This window comes from Gadus chalcogrammus, chromosome 23 (assembly GCF_026213295.1).
Source record: "Gadus chalcogrammus isolate NIFS_2021 chromosome 23, NIFS_Gcha_1.0, whole genome shotgun sequence".
In the NCBI taxonomy this organism is placed as follows: domain Eukaryota; kingdom Metazoa; phylum Chordata; class Actinopteri; order Gadiformes; family Gadidae; genus Gadus; species Gadus chalcogrammus.
In genome coordinates this window covers 17,584,247-17,598,105 of record NC_079434.1, presented here as the reverse complement: position 1 = coordinate 17,598,105, position 13,859 = coordinate 17,584,247, and the positions used below count along the sequence as shown (strand labels likewise).

At 44.5% G+C, this 13,859-nt stretch overlaps 1 protein-coding gene across 1 annotated transcript in view; it reads right to left on the bottom strand.

Moving 5' to 3' along the window:
* Positions 1 to 13,859, bottom strand: part of LOC130377011 (uncharacterized) — a 65,802-nt gene that overhangs the window by 15,086 nt on the left and 36,857 nt on the right. Inside the window, 9 exon segments of the mRNA XM_056583954.1 lie at positions 373 to 442; positions 655 to 768; positions 846 to 962; positions 1,034 to 1,150; positions 1,263 to 1,359; positions 5,683 to 5,795; positions 10,308 to 10,860; positions 11,361 to 11,407; positions 11,584 to 11,757. Of these exon segments, the coding sequence (XP_056439929.1) occupies positions 373 to 442; positions 655 to 768; positions 846 to 962; positions 1,034 to 1,150; positions 1,263 to 1,359; positions 5,683 to 5,795; positions 10,308 to 10,860; positions 11,361 to 11,407; positions 11,584 to 11,757 (1,402 nt within the window).

Genomic DNA, 13,859 nt, shown 5'->3' with positions numbered 1-13,859 from the left:
AAACAGTTTCCCTGCTCATCCACCTGTCTACCTCATTCATTGATTGATGAAGAACTAATTGATTAATATAAGATTCTATGATTCACTAGGTAGCTCTGTGATAATGGGCACCACAGGAAGGTGAATAAATAAAAAACTTTATTTGTATAAACTGGGTGACCTTTTCCTCCCCCTCAGCTTTCTGTTTCTGATCCCCCGACTTCTACCTCAACGACGACGTGTCAAACTACTGACTGTCTGTTCTCCGTCTGTTCTGCTTGTCAGCGCAACGAGTGGAAGACTCTGTGCTGAAAACTGGATCTACGCAAGACTGAACCATGCAATAAAGAGAGAGACCCCCTTAGGTCACCCCTGTAGCTTTCATTTACACACCTTGATCAGCTCTGTTTGATTCTGCTGTACAGATTGAGCACTGGTAACCTTTGACCTCTCCTGGGGTCGACTGTGGAGAGAACGCACACACACACACACACACACACACACACACACACACACACACACACACACACACACACACACACACACACACACACACACACACACACACACACACACACACACACACACACACACACACACAATCTTTTTAATACAAATATTTCCTGAATTGTAAATATCAGTCAGTAAAACTACTAGTTTGTTGGAAACTCCTACCTCTCCTCTCTGGAGGACCGTCTATCTTTAAGGTCAGGAGGATGATCCATAGACCAGTTGCTCTTCATGGAGACACAGCTGGGTCCAGGGGAGTCTGCTCTCTCCTTCTGGAATCTTATAGAAAAACAAGAACCAGGAATTATGGATATTTGATAGATGCTGTAGTTTTATAATCTTTGACAAATCCTTACCCTTCCTCTCTGGAAGGGCGTCCATCTTTAAGGTCTGGAGGATGACCCATAGAGCGGTCGCTCTTCATGGAGACACAGCTGGGTCCAGGGGAGTCTGCTCTCTCCTTCTGGACTCTTCTAGAAAAACAAGAACCAGGATTAAAGGATGTCTGATAGATATAGTTGTATAATATCAGATAAATCCTCACCTCTTCTTAATAGACTGATTTCCATCTCTAAAGTTATGAGGATCATCCATAGACCAGTCACTCTTCATGGAGACACAGCTGGGTCCATGGGAGTCTGCTCTCTCCCGCTGCTCTGGGCTTCAACACAACACACACACAGCTTTTACTAAGACTGATGATGGAGTCATGAGATATCAATGCTGAGCTCTGAGAAGGACAACAGTCACAGACAGAGAGATCCTCTTCTTACCTCTTAGCTTTGCTCTGGCGGCCATGTTCCCCAGACAGAGTGGTTTTAGAGGTAGGAGCCCCCTCCTCCCTCTCCTCATCCATAGTAGACTGGAGACCTGGACACAAACACAACTCTGTATTGTTTCTACGGCAATTCAGCGTTGGTTTACTCTCTGCTTTATGTATGCTGCTTTTGGGGGGCTGCTGTCTCTTTATTGTGGACGAGAGGCAGGGTGGTCTTTCCAAGATGCAGATTCATAGACCCTCTCACTTCATAGACCCTCTCCAGCAAATATGTTGAGATGCTGTACAGATATTTCCAATAACTATTTAATAACTATTAATTAATAACTTTAACAACTATTCATCATTCCACTCAGAAGGTCTCTAAGGGCTTCAAATGAGTCTGATCAAAATCAAGTTCACAATGCGGAAATCATACCAACTGTTCCCTATGCTGGTTAAACCGCTCTGAAGGCAGCACCATATATGGACTTCCTCGTGTCATATGACATTACAACCAGAGCTGTGATAAAGGCCCACAGAGAACAAGAACCAGAACAAGATGATCTTTAAACACCTTCACTTACCAAGATGTATAAAGTATACAACTGTATACAACCAAATACAACTGTATAATATATTATCCGCAACTTGTAATCATAATAATAATAATAATAATAATAATATTTACAACATAACAATACATATATAACTATATATTTTTAGAATCGGCTACATTTTGTAATAAAAAAATTAAAGTTTCTGCCAACAGCAGTGTGACCGATTAACTTCATAACAGTGACGGACACCAGAGGCGGAGCCAGAATTTGTGTACATCCGGGGCTTAGCCCAGAGGGGGGTCCTCCCCCAGAATTTTGAATTTCTAAAATACGATTTCCTGCAGTCTAGTCCATTTTAGGGTGACCTGCTGGACATTGGCAGATCCTAAATCTCTTCTTATTCATAGCCTACATTTTCAGTTGCAGGGCCTGCTCAACACAATACTATTTAACGGAAAAAAACAATAACCACTTAACTATTGACTTCTAGAGATTTTATTGTAAACTACAATGGGTAAATTTAGACTTATAATTTGAGTCTAACATTCAGTAGATTCAAAGTGCCTTGTCATGTTAATTGCCATTTTTATTTTTTATTTAAAAAAAAAAGAGGAAGAGACTGAAAGGTTTCTCCCATAAGGCAACTCTATTTAATGGAAAGAAAACATTACAAATGCAAAGTATTGTGAAACAAGATCAACAACATCATTAGGTCTACTCACTCACTGAAATATCAGTGCATTATCATTATCATTTTAATTTAAAATAATAATGATAATGCACTGAAGTATTATACATATGCACACAAATAAGTACGAGGTATCCAGGTGGATAAGGAGAAAGTGCGAGCCCTTGAGACATGGGCAGCCCCTAAGTCAGTGAGAGAGGTGAGGCAAGTCCTGGGGTTCATGAGTTACTATCGAAGATTTGTCCCCAGGTTTGCCCACCTAGCTCGGCCTCTCCATGCTCTGGTTGGCAAGGGAGGTACAGCCAGGTTTGCAGAGCCGTTCAGATGGAGTGATGACTGCTAACATGCCTTTGAAGAACTGAAGCGTAGCCTGATGAACCCGCCAGTTCTTGCATACCCTGACTTCAGCTTACCCTTCATACTCACCACTGATGGGAGTCTAAAGGGCCTGGGGGCCATATTAAGCCAAAAGCAGGGGGGAGTCGAGTACGTCATTGCCTTTGCCAGCCGAGGTCTGCGTGGAGCTGAAAAGAATTACAAAAACTATAGTGCTTTCAATTTAGAGTCGCTCGCTCTAAAATGGGCGATGACATAAAAATATCTACTGTACTCCAAATTTACAGTTGTATCCGATCACAACCCACTGCGCTACCTGGATTTATACCAACCTAGGAGCGGTGGAGTAGTGCTGGGTAGCCCAGCTTGCAGAGTACAATTTTGAAGTCTGTTATAAGCCCGGGCGACAAAGTGCGAACCCTGATGTCTTGTCAAGAATCCCGGCAACCACAGAGCCGGATGAGGAAGATTCAGGGAAAGACGTCATACGCATGGGATCAGACGTGCTTGTCTCTGGCCAGGGCCTAAAGACAAAACAGATGCAGTCAGGGTGGAAAAGGTGGCACAGAATGCCATAAAGGGGACCTCAAGTGGCTTTTGCTGGCCTGAGATAGAACAGGAGCAAAAACGGGACCCCAGTGTCTGGCCTGTCCACTCAGCTGTGAGCGGCTGAGCCTTCAAAAGGGCGTCTTGTTTCGCAATCCAAGAGACGGGGAAGAAATACCGCAATTAATCGTCCCAGGGATTCTGCAGCGTCGAGTGTTTGAAAGTCAGCATGACCATGGTGGTCACTTCGCGGAACAGAGCACCCTTGACCTCATGAGGCGGAGCTATTACTGGCCGACAATGACCGAAGATGTACAGGCTTGGATTAAGGAATGCAAACGGTGCACTCTGGCAAAATACGTATTTCCCAAAATTAAAGCATCAATGACATGCACCAACATTATGGCACCCCTTGAGGTAGTGGCAATGGACTACACCATGCTTGAGATATCCAATGGGGGGTACGAAGACGTGCTCGTCCTGACCGACGGGTTCACTCGGTTTACAGTTGCCGTGCCTACCAAGAACCAAACTGCATACACCACGGCCAAGAACCTCATAAAGCACTGGTCTTTCCATTATGGATGCCCGGTACGATTGCATTCAGACCAAGGGACCTGTTTTCAGGCTAATGTTATAAAAGAGTTGTGCCAGATGTACAGAATAGGGAAGAGCCGCACCACCCCCTACCACCCTCAGGGCAATGCCCAATGTGAAAGGTTCAATCAAACCATGCACGAGATGCTGAGGAATCTTTCTGCTGAGAAGAAAAGGAGGTGGGACGAACCCCTTTCTGAGCTCGTCATGGCTTACAACAGTCGAATCCATTCTTCTACGGGTTACGCACCTTTTTACCTGATGTTCGCCAGGGATCCCAGGCTGCCGATGGACATCACATTAGGGGGAAGGGACCTGGAGGATGAAGAAGTGGATCATCTAGATGACTGGGTTAAGAACCACCATGAGAAGTTCAAAACCGCAGTAGAAGTTGCCAACGCTGTGGCACAGGACGTATCCAGAAGCAGGAAGAGAGCCTTTGACCGCAGAGCTGCCGGGGCCCTCATGAGAGCGGGGGATCCTGTTCTGCTACGCAATCACTCCCATCGGGGCAGAAACAAGATAGGAGACAAGTGGGAACCATTTCCCTACATCGTGGTCGCACAAAATCACGGTGACATCCCTGTTTACACCATCCGCCCTGAGAAGGGAGGCCCCTCAAAAGTGGTTCACCGGGACCAACTAAGACTCTGTACTTTCCGGTCACCCCCGCCACGTCCTGAAGGCAAGCACCAGCCCCGAAAAGACATAGACATTGGCCCTGACATTGACACAGGCTGTCCCGACCTCATTTGCATCCCTGCCACTGCACACACGCCCCATGCAAACACAGACACAGGAGGGAGACGTAGTGGAGGGGCACTCAAGTGGTGATGGTCAGGTTGGGGGTGAGGCCATATGTGAAACTGTTAGGCCCATCTGTGAAGAGCTGGGAACTACGGGTGGGTCAGACGCAGGGAGTGAGAGTGAAAGTGTGTGCGAACTTAGACGGTCTCAAAGACAGACCAGGGGTACACTTCTCTCTAGATTAAGGAGTGATTATGTTTTGAAATAATTTGTGAAACCTCAAATGTGCTGTACTTACCTTTATGTATGTCCATGTATTTGGGTGTTGAGTACTGAAGTGTTATGATGCCGTGTTTTTTGTTATCAACTATTTTGAGGCTTCCTTATGTAATTTTCGAGATGTTACCTGTATTGAGAACTTACCTGTGAGTATTTTCATTTGGATCAATGTGCTGTACCTTCCTCTGTTCTATTTCGGAGATTGCATCGTCATTTGGATGTTCGATGGCATGTCAGGGTTTCGCAGGGGGGAATGTAACGGGTACAAATATAGACTGCGCCTTCAAGAGAAAACGGGCGGGAAGAGGGGAGCGGGAAGACAGTGAACGAGCGGGAAGACAGTGAACGAGCCCGGCAGTGTGCAAGGCGAAGTAATGAGGTTGCATGCTGTTTTTTTCCGTTTTGTTTTGTTCGATAAGTTTACTACCAAGTTAAGTTTAGTACCAAGTTGTACCAGTCAATCTGGTACGGTTTTGCGTCAACTCGGTCGCTGAGAGTGGTGCGGCGGTTTTGAGCGTTTCGTAATGGAGTGAGTCTGGATGTCAGTGGAGGCGACGGGGAAAAGAGGCCCTCCGTGTGATTGTTACGAGGGAGGACGCTATCCTGCGTGGTTGCCTGAGAGTCTGAACGTCGGTGAAAAGAGGCCCTCCGTGTGATTATTGCGAGGAAGGATGCTGTCCTACATGATTGCCTGGAGCTGCCCGAGAGCTGCGGTCGTTTCAGGAGGGCTTTGCCCTGCCAGCCATCGCACATCCCGAAGTGCGGTCTCTGCTGCGGTATTGTCCCTGCACCCCACCTAACCATTTACACTGAAACAGAATACACACTCACACACCGTGCACAACACAAACAGAACTGTGACGGAACGAGCTAACGGTGCGCCGGTACACACACACACACACACACACACACACACACACACACACACACACACACACACACACACACACACACACACACACACACACACACACACACACACACACACACACACACACACACACACACACACACACACACGACTGAAAGAACTAACGCTGCGCCGGTACACATCCACACGCACTGCACTGGAAGGGACATTGCACCGCTGTGCATTCCGTGCACATACCCCTGTTCAGGACTTAAGGAAAGGTGTCTTTTTTTGAGTGTTATAAATGTTATAATATAGATAGTGTTATATTGGATTGTGATTGTGACTCGAATGTTAAATGCACGTCTGTTGATTTAGCATTGTCATGTGATTTATGTTTTCCCGGTTTATATGTTATCGTTGATGGGAACAAATGTATGCATACTGTGTTGAACGTTGGCAAGCGTCTTTTTAACTATTTTCATGTTCAAAAATGTTTCATGTTTAGTAAATATCAGAGTTAAAGGATAGACATTTTCTATTGTATTTTATTTATTTCTTACCTGGGAGTAGGGGCGCTTCACCTGCCAAACCTTAGTAAGCTACCGTTGATCTAGACGGCTAAACAGTGCACAACGTGTCCACTCACCTGGACATTGAAGCCATAGGCATTGGGTGTGGGGGACCTAGATCCTGTCCCACTCAGTCCTCTCCAGACTAAGAACTGTGTTACCCCTACAAGGCGGCGGCAATAATCCCGACCGTTAAATGTACATTTCTTGTTTAAATCGTTAATAAAGTTTGAGTTTATAATAACCGATATGTCAGACATGGATACAACATTTAATTTAAGGTAACATTTGGTAACACACAACACTGTACAATATTGGCTGATACAGAATCGCAATCAGAAAAACGGATTTCTGACATTTTAAAGAACGCTGGTAATCTATTTTGTGTGAAAGCAGCCAAGCTAGCCGATGCAGGCTATTTAGCACTAGCACCAGCACTACTGCTCCCGGCCAGCGAGCATCATGGTAATTTTTCACTGACCTGAAACATTTGACAGGTCATTGGCAGGGGCTGCTGCTGCTACGGTATCACTGGATGTTGGTTTAGAAAAATAATTTCTAATGTCCATGGTAATGTGTTACCATGGACGTCCCTGACTGCTGAGGGACGTGAATATTTAGAAAACGTCACGGTGTCCTGGCAACCGTTCTAAACAACCGAACGAGAGATGCCATTTTCCATTGCTTCCATGCGTTGTTTCTTTCAAAATGAAAATAAATCAATTTCAAGAGGTGAAAATCACTACCAATCTAAAGCTGAGGGAAGATGTCAGGGTTGTCATAACTTCAAAAGCTTAAAAAAGATCCGGGGCTTTTGACGTGATTCTGGGCTTCAGTCCCGAAAGCCACCCCCAAGCTCTGCTCATGACGGACACTATAGTTTAAACATTTGTTCTTTTACCTGACATATTTAATAATAATGTTTAGCAGTACGTGTTTACATAAAAATAGCAATCTTCCTAATGATGATATATAAGTGACAATAAGTGATTAAGTGATAATAACATTAATGATGCATCAGGGATCAGAGTTGAGTACAGTACCTTATTCTTCTTCCTGCTGTAATGAAGTGAGTCGCAGCAAACCGTCCGACTCATAACAAGGTAATGTTGCTGTGAACCAACCAGTTGGACCACTGCCCCTCCCAGTTTGTTCTCCTCTAAGACTAGCCTCCTATAGGCTGCTGTTCCATGACTCCACCCAGTGATGTGGAGTCAGACGTAGACAGATGTCCAAAAGCTCAGACAGAGAAAAACAAAGAGATACTTGATAGTTCAGACAGCCCGTATACTCTGCTGTATCAGTGAGAGGGATAAGGGCAGAGCCGGCCCTGGGCATAGGCAGTATAGGCAAGTGCTAGGGGCGCCGTCATCCGCGGGGGGCGCCGAAAACGGGGGGAGAAAAAAAAAGAAAAAAGATTATATATTTATATATATATTCAAAAAAAAAAATACCAGTGCCATTACTACTATTATTTCGAAATATTATTTAAGCCCACAGCAACATAAAGTCATAGCAAAGACTATTAAATAATGGAGAAGCCTTTTTTCTGGGTGCCTGCCTGGCTCGTTGCTCTGTACCTGCCCTCTGTGAGGGGGGCGGGGTCAAGAGGCCAGCTGCCTGAATCTGACCGGACTGTGACCCAGAGATAAAGAAAAAGATTAATGACACTGTATCGGAATTATGTCCAAAAGACTTAAGCCGTCCGGCGCCCAAGGAAGGAAAGAAGAGGAGGAAAAACGTGAAAAAGATAGAGGCACAGTAATGTCAATGTGATGCAGTGCATGAAATTAATAGTTTAATGCATCGTAGTTACCGTTGTTGGAGCAGAGTGTTAGCTTGCTAGCTTACTTCGGACGATAGCAACAGTGTTTAATAATCAATAAATAGCTGAGTCGACGTGTGTTAATGTTACTCCACCTTAAATTCATCAGGGACCGTACCCTTACCGTTACACTAACCTTAACCCCAGCAACATTTCTTCATCATAAACTACAAGTTAGGCAAAATGGCATACAAACATCCAGTCCAATATGAAAGAAAAAAGCTAGCTTCATTAAGGAATCGAACCCCTTATCCCCGCGTTAATGAGTTGTTCTCCGACCACTAACTCATCAGGTCTTAGTACATGTGATTCAAGAGTTAACCACTTGACAATCTTTAAACTTCGGTTGCCTAGAAATTGTAAAGACAGTGATGTGTGTACAATACATTGTGCGCGTATCCGTCACCCGCGATGTGTGTGCAGTCCAAAATGAAAGAAAAAACCTTGCATCACTAGGGAATCGAACCCCCATTCATCAGTCTTTAAACGTTGGTCGTTGGCAACTGTAAACAAAGAGATCGCATTTTGTTTAACTGCTAACTAACAAACGGGTTTATGCGTTCACTGAACAAAGATTATGGAAATAAAAGACCACTTTTCCATCAGAAAAATCATCAGAACCGATATTACCAACCCATAGACAATAAAAGCCCAAACCTTTCTCACATGCACACCCATCGCGAGTGACGGCTACACGCACACATGCACATTGCACACCCATAGCGAGTGACGTAGGACGTAAAGTCCCGCTTCGTTCACACCAAAAGATGCATTTGCTGCCCGAACGCGTTGTCGCCGAAGTTTTGTGGCGCAGCAAATCAAGTTTTGCAAAGGTTTTGCGGTGCAGCAAAAGTTTTGCTGATTTGTGGGTTTTTTAGAGTTACTAAATAAATGTAACGGTAGTGAACTCTAGGTCACTCCAAGGGAGTAAGACTGATTGGCATGTCACTCAGTCAGTGGCAACGCTGTTGAACGCTGATTGGCTGTCATCACGCGTTTGCTGCCGAAAAGTTGAAATATTTCAACTCGAGCAGCATTTTTCGCGCTGCAAAATACGTGAACGCGCCCGCCGCCCGTGCCCTGCAGCGGGCACGGGCGTGCTGCGCTGCAAATCAAACTTTGCCTCGCCGCAAATCAAATTTTGCTGCCGGTTTTTTCGACAGCAAGTGCTCCGGCAGCAAACCCGCAACGCGTCTCTACATTCACTTTGAATGGGATCGTGCTGCGCGGCAACTTTTTGCATCTTTTGGTGTGAACGCAGGGTGGGATAGACAGTGAGTACTGATATATGTGATTAAGGAGCAGGTGCGGGATAGAAAGTGAATACTGATGTCTTGAGTAAGGAGCAGGTAGGGGATAGACAGTGTAAACTGACATACTGTATGTGACTACATGTGATACAGATACATTTGGATCCATCGAGATGGATATTAACTTTATGGTTTATTAACAAATACAAGTCATAAACAGGTGCACATATCTTTAATAACTTCTGTTGCTGTGCTGTTACCCACTGAACACAATGAATCAATATTCATTTGAAAGCTTTTCCCATCGTACTATTACATCTGCTTTGTTAGGCTTTTCAAAGTTAATATACATTTCAGAACCCTTTATTAGGAAACTATTAATGTCTGATAATATACAAAATACTGAATTATGTTTTTATATTTATTCATCATCAATCAACATTTAAAACACATTTAGAAAGTGAATCTTTATACAACCTACTTAACCCAAAGGAAGATCTTATTTCTTTGTAAGAGACTATTTAAATCCATGAATGTGTGCGTGTGTGTGTGCGTAAATAATTCTGTGTACGTGTGTGTATGTGTGTGTGTGTGTGTGTACGTGTGTGTGTTTATAGAGTGCGATGTGTTTGTTTGTGTGTGTGTGTGTTTATAGAGTCATGAACGATGTGTTTGTTTGTGTGTGCGTGTGTGTGTGTTAATTTCTATGTACATATGTGTTTGTTGGTTTGGGTGTGTTTATGACTGTCTACATTTGCGTGCTTTTCCATGGGTCTTTGTGTGTGCCTGTGTATCTACAATGGACACTCACAGAGACACTGAGGAACCAGGCTTACGTAACCCAACCCCAGGGAGGAGGACCTCCTGGGTGAAGGAGGACCAGAAGGTGTGGATGTGTGTCAGTGTGTCTGAGAACCCCCCTCCACCTGGGGACACTCTGTAGAAGGACAAAGAGCCAGCAGGCCGGTCCAGATACACTCCTACTCTGTTAGAGTGAGGGGGGGGGAGACGTATGGATGTTGAACTACCGTTGTGACGGGCAGAGTAGGCAGCAGCAGCATTGTCGTCATCACAAACAAGACCCCAGGACTTGTTGTTCCATCCAAACAGGCTGTCATCACCCTCTCCTCTCCTCGTCATTCCTCTGTATGCCACTCCTATACCAACCCGTCCTCCCCACTCTGCCTCCCAGTAACAGCGGCCAGTCAGACCCTCTCTACCCAACACCTGGAGCTGGTCGTCAAATCTCTCTGGGTGATCTGGATACGACTGGTCCTCTTCAACCCGCGTCACCTTTCTGTTGTCCTCAGACAGAGAGAGTCGTCTATTGGCTGTGTTTGGGTCCAGTGTGAGTTCACAGGCATCTGACGGGAGAAACATGATTAGGCTGCTAAACCAATATCATTAATTATAATTATCATCATCATCATCTTCATCAATATTAAATAAACAGCATTACCAGCTCTAATTGAAATCAAAGATTAAACACATGCATCATTCAAAACATGTCAATATGATTATTATGTGCCATAGCTAATGTAATGACAGGAATTAAAACGATATTATAATTATCATAATCGCGACAAGTTAATTGTATAATTTAATAGTTTTTTAATATAAAATAGACATATAATTATGATTAAGTATCCTGATTATTATGGTGTTAAGTCCAATGTTGTAAAATCATCGCTCATGATATAATCACAGCAATTATGTTAATGTTTATATATGTAAGATACATGATGTCAGTCATCAGCTTCATTCCCAGAAAGATCTGAATGAACAGACGTCACCTCCTGCTGTGTGGATGGACTTTCCCTCTCAATCGTTAGTGTGCGTTGTGATGAATCAAACATACACTTACACTTCTTTAGAGCTGGTTTCAGTCTCCACACTCCACTGTGCTCCAAACTGGGGGGGAAACAAAGTGAGAGCAGCATGTTGAAACATTCACCATCATCATCTGCCGTCTCATCACTTTCTCCACAACATAAGTTACAGCTGCCTTTTCAAACCACTTCATCTAGCAGCGGGTTGAATCCTTGTAGGAGACATTGTCTCTGAATGGTGAGCTGTCCTCTCCATACCTGAGAGTGTTCAGTCTCCAGTGTGGATCCTCCAGTCCAGCAGAGAGCAGTGCAGCTCCCAAGTCTCCTGGGTGATTGTAGCTCAGGTCCAGCTCTGTCAGATGGGAGGGGTTGGAGCTCAGAGCGGAGGCCAGAGAAGCACATCCTTCCTGTGTGACCTGGCAGCCAGACAACCTACACACACACACACACACACACACACACACACACACACACACACACACACACACACACACACACACACACACACACACACACACACACACACACACACACCTTTATTTATTCTATCTGGATGAGAATATTTCTTACTGAAGTAAACAGATTAATAAAGTATTAATTCCATATGATGGACAACTAAAAGCTTTACGATTTAATTCAGATCACAGCCCATCTAGAGCCTCATCACCGAGCCTCATGTCTACACTAATGGCAACTCCTCAGAGTTACAAAACATATAACACATAACATCCATAACATACAGACAGCAACCCCTAACCCTCACATGAGCTGGCCAGAGTTACATCGCATAAAACATACATAACATGCTAGCAGTGAACAGTACAGCAACCCCTCACCCTCACATCAGCTGGCCAGTGTTCTGTCAGCTAGAATAACCTGATAACTCATAACACACTAGCAGCTAACAAGACAGCAAAAATAAACAACCCTTCAAAAAAAAGAATTATGTTTCTAAATCCTCGTCCTCTAAAGATCTGTTCCTCCTCTGGCCTCTTGGCCTCTCATCCTCTTATCTGTGCTCCACTGACATGTTGACTCCAGCCTACATATGAATAATGATGCTGAATCTGTCGGGGATCTTAAGCCCAGTTCAGACCAAAGATTTGCCTCGCAACGACTTGCAACGAGACTGTTTTGGAACGTCGCAGGGGAAAAGTTGCAGCAGTGTGAAATGGTCGCTGCAGCGCGGCTGATGCCGTTGCAAGGAGTCGCCACAGATTGAACATGTCAAATCGCCAGGTCCAGTTTTAGAACACACCGACGTACCTATTTCTCTTCAACCAATCAGGACACACCACAGAACAACTTGTACATCACGGCCTTACACCGTCCTGGTCCCGTACTGTCCACAGTACATGTTAGTGACAAACTTTGTTATGGTTACATGCGGCCATTCCCACATGCCCCCATTCACACACCTTTTAGCAGGCCGACTGCCATTCCGACAGTCTACCAATCAGTGGCGCCAACTTCAGGTCAACATTGGGGGATCGTAATTATTTCGTTCAAATGTGTTCAACCAAAAAGTGGCCATTTCGTGATTATTTATCTGTAATTTATTTGATTAATTCTAAATATTGTTGTATATGTTGTGATGATGTATGAAATATAACCCATTCCATCAATTGACAACTGCATTTTACAAGTGTGTTCTGGGGCGAGGCGGGGCATGCATTCATTTAACATGCCCTGGGAATGTATAAATATTCTTGAAACTTAATACTGGACCATTTATTCATAAGAGTTGGATTTCAACTCAATGCAGGACCACTATTGGAGTGGATTGGATGAACATTGGAACAAAATTAATTGTCTGGAGTGCTGCGGCAGAACGAATCAAGGAATGGTCGCAGTATCGGCCCAAAAGCAACAGGCTTACAATGCGCTTTACAAAGTAGAAAGTAGGGATCTACCGATTATCGGCCGGGCCGATTATTGGCGCCGATATTCAGCATTTTGACGCATATCGACATCAGCCTTTTTTTTTTATCCGACGGCCGATATGAGATCAATTTAAAACTGGGTTATTTTGGCTCTGTTGCAGTCGCGCCTCTCTGTCTGCTGTCACTACGCTGTCTCCAGCATTGTCCCACCCACAGCACCATCTGATTGGTTACACGCTCTGGTTACATGCAGAGCCACGACGGGTAACAGCCAATCAGCAGTGAAAGCTTTGCATGCACAGTGCTCACACACACACGGCGGAGAGCAGAAAAGGGTCCGTCTGGTTTCGTTTCGAGGTAAGTTAAAGCAGCAGACTTAGAGATTAGATTTTCTGCCCGCACCCGAGCCCGAACCAAACCGAACCGACCCGCGGGCCGGGTCGGTCCAATATTTCCCGCCACTATCCTCGGGTTGGATCTGACCGGGCGTGATCAAGCTTCTTTTTTTTTCACTATTACCCACTATCACTATTAGCTTAATTGGTACGGGCAAAATTGTCTATTAATCAGACGAAATATTCTATATAGGTAGATAATATTCTTAATGTATACAAAGTTGCAGAAGTCAGACTACGAAATTGCAAAAGGCAA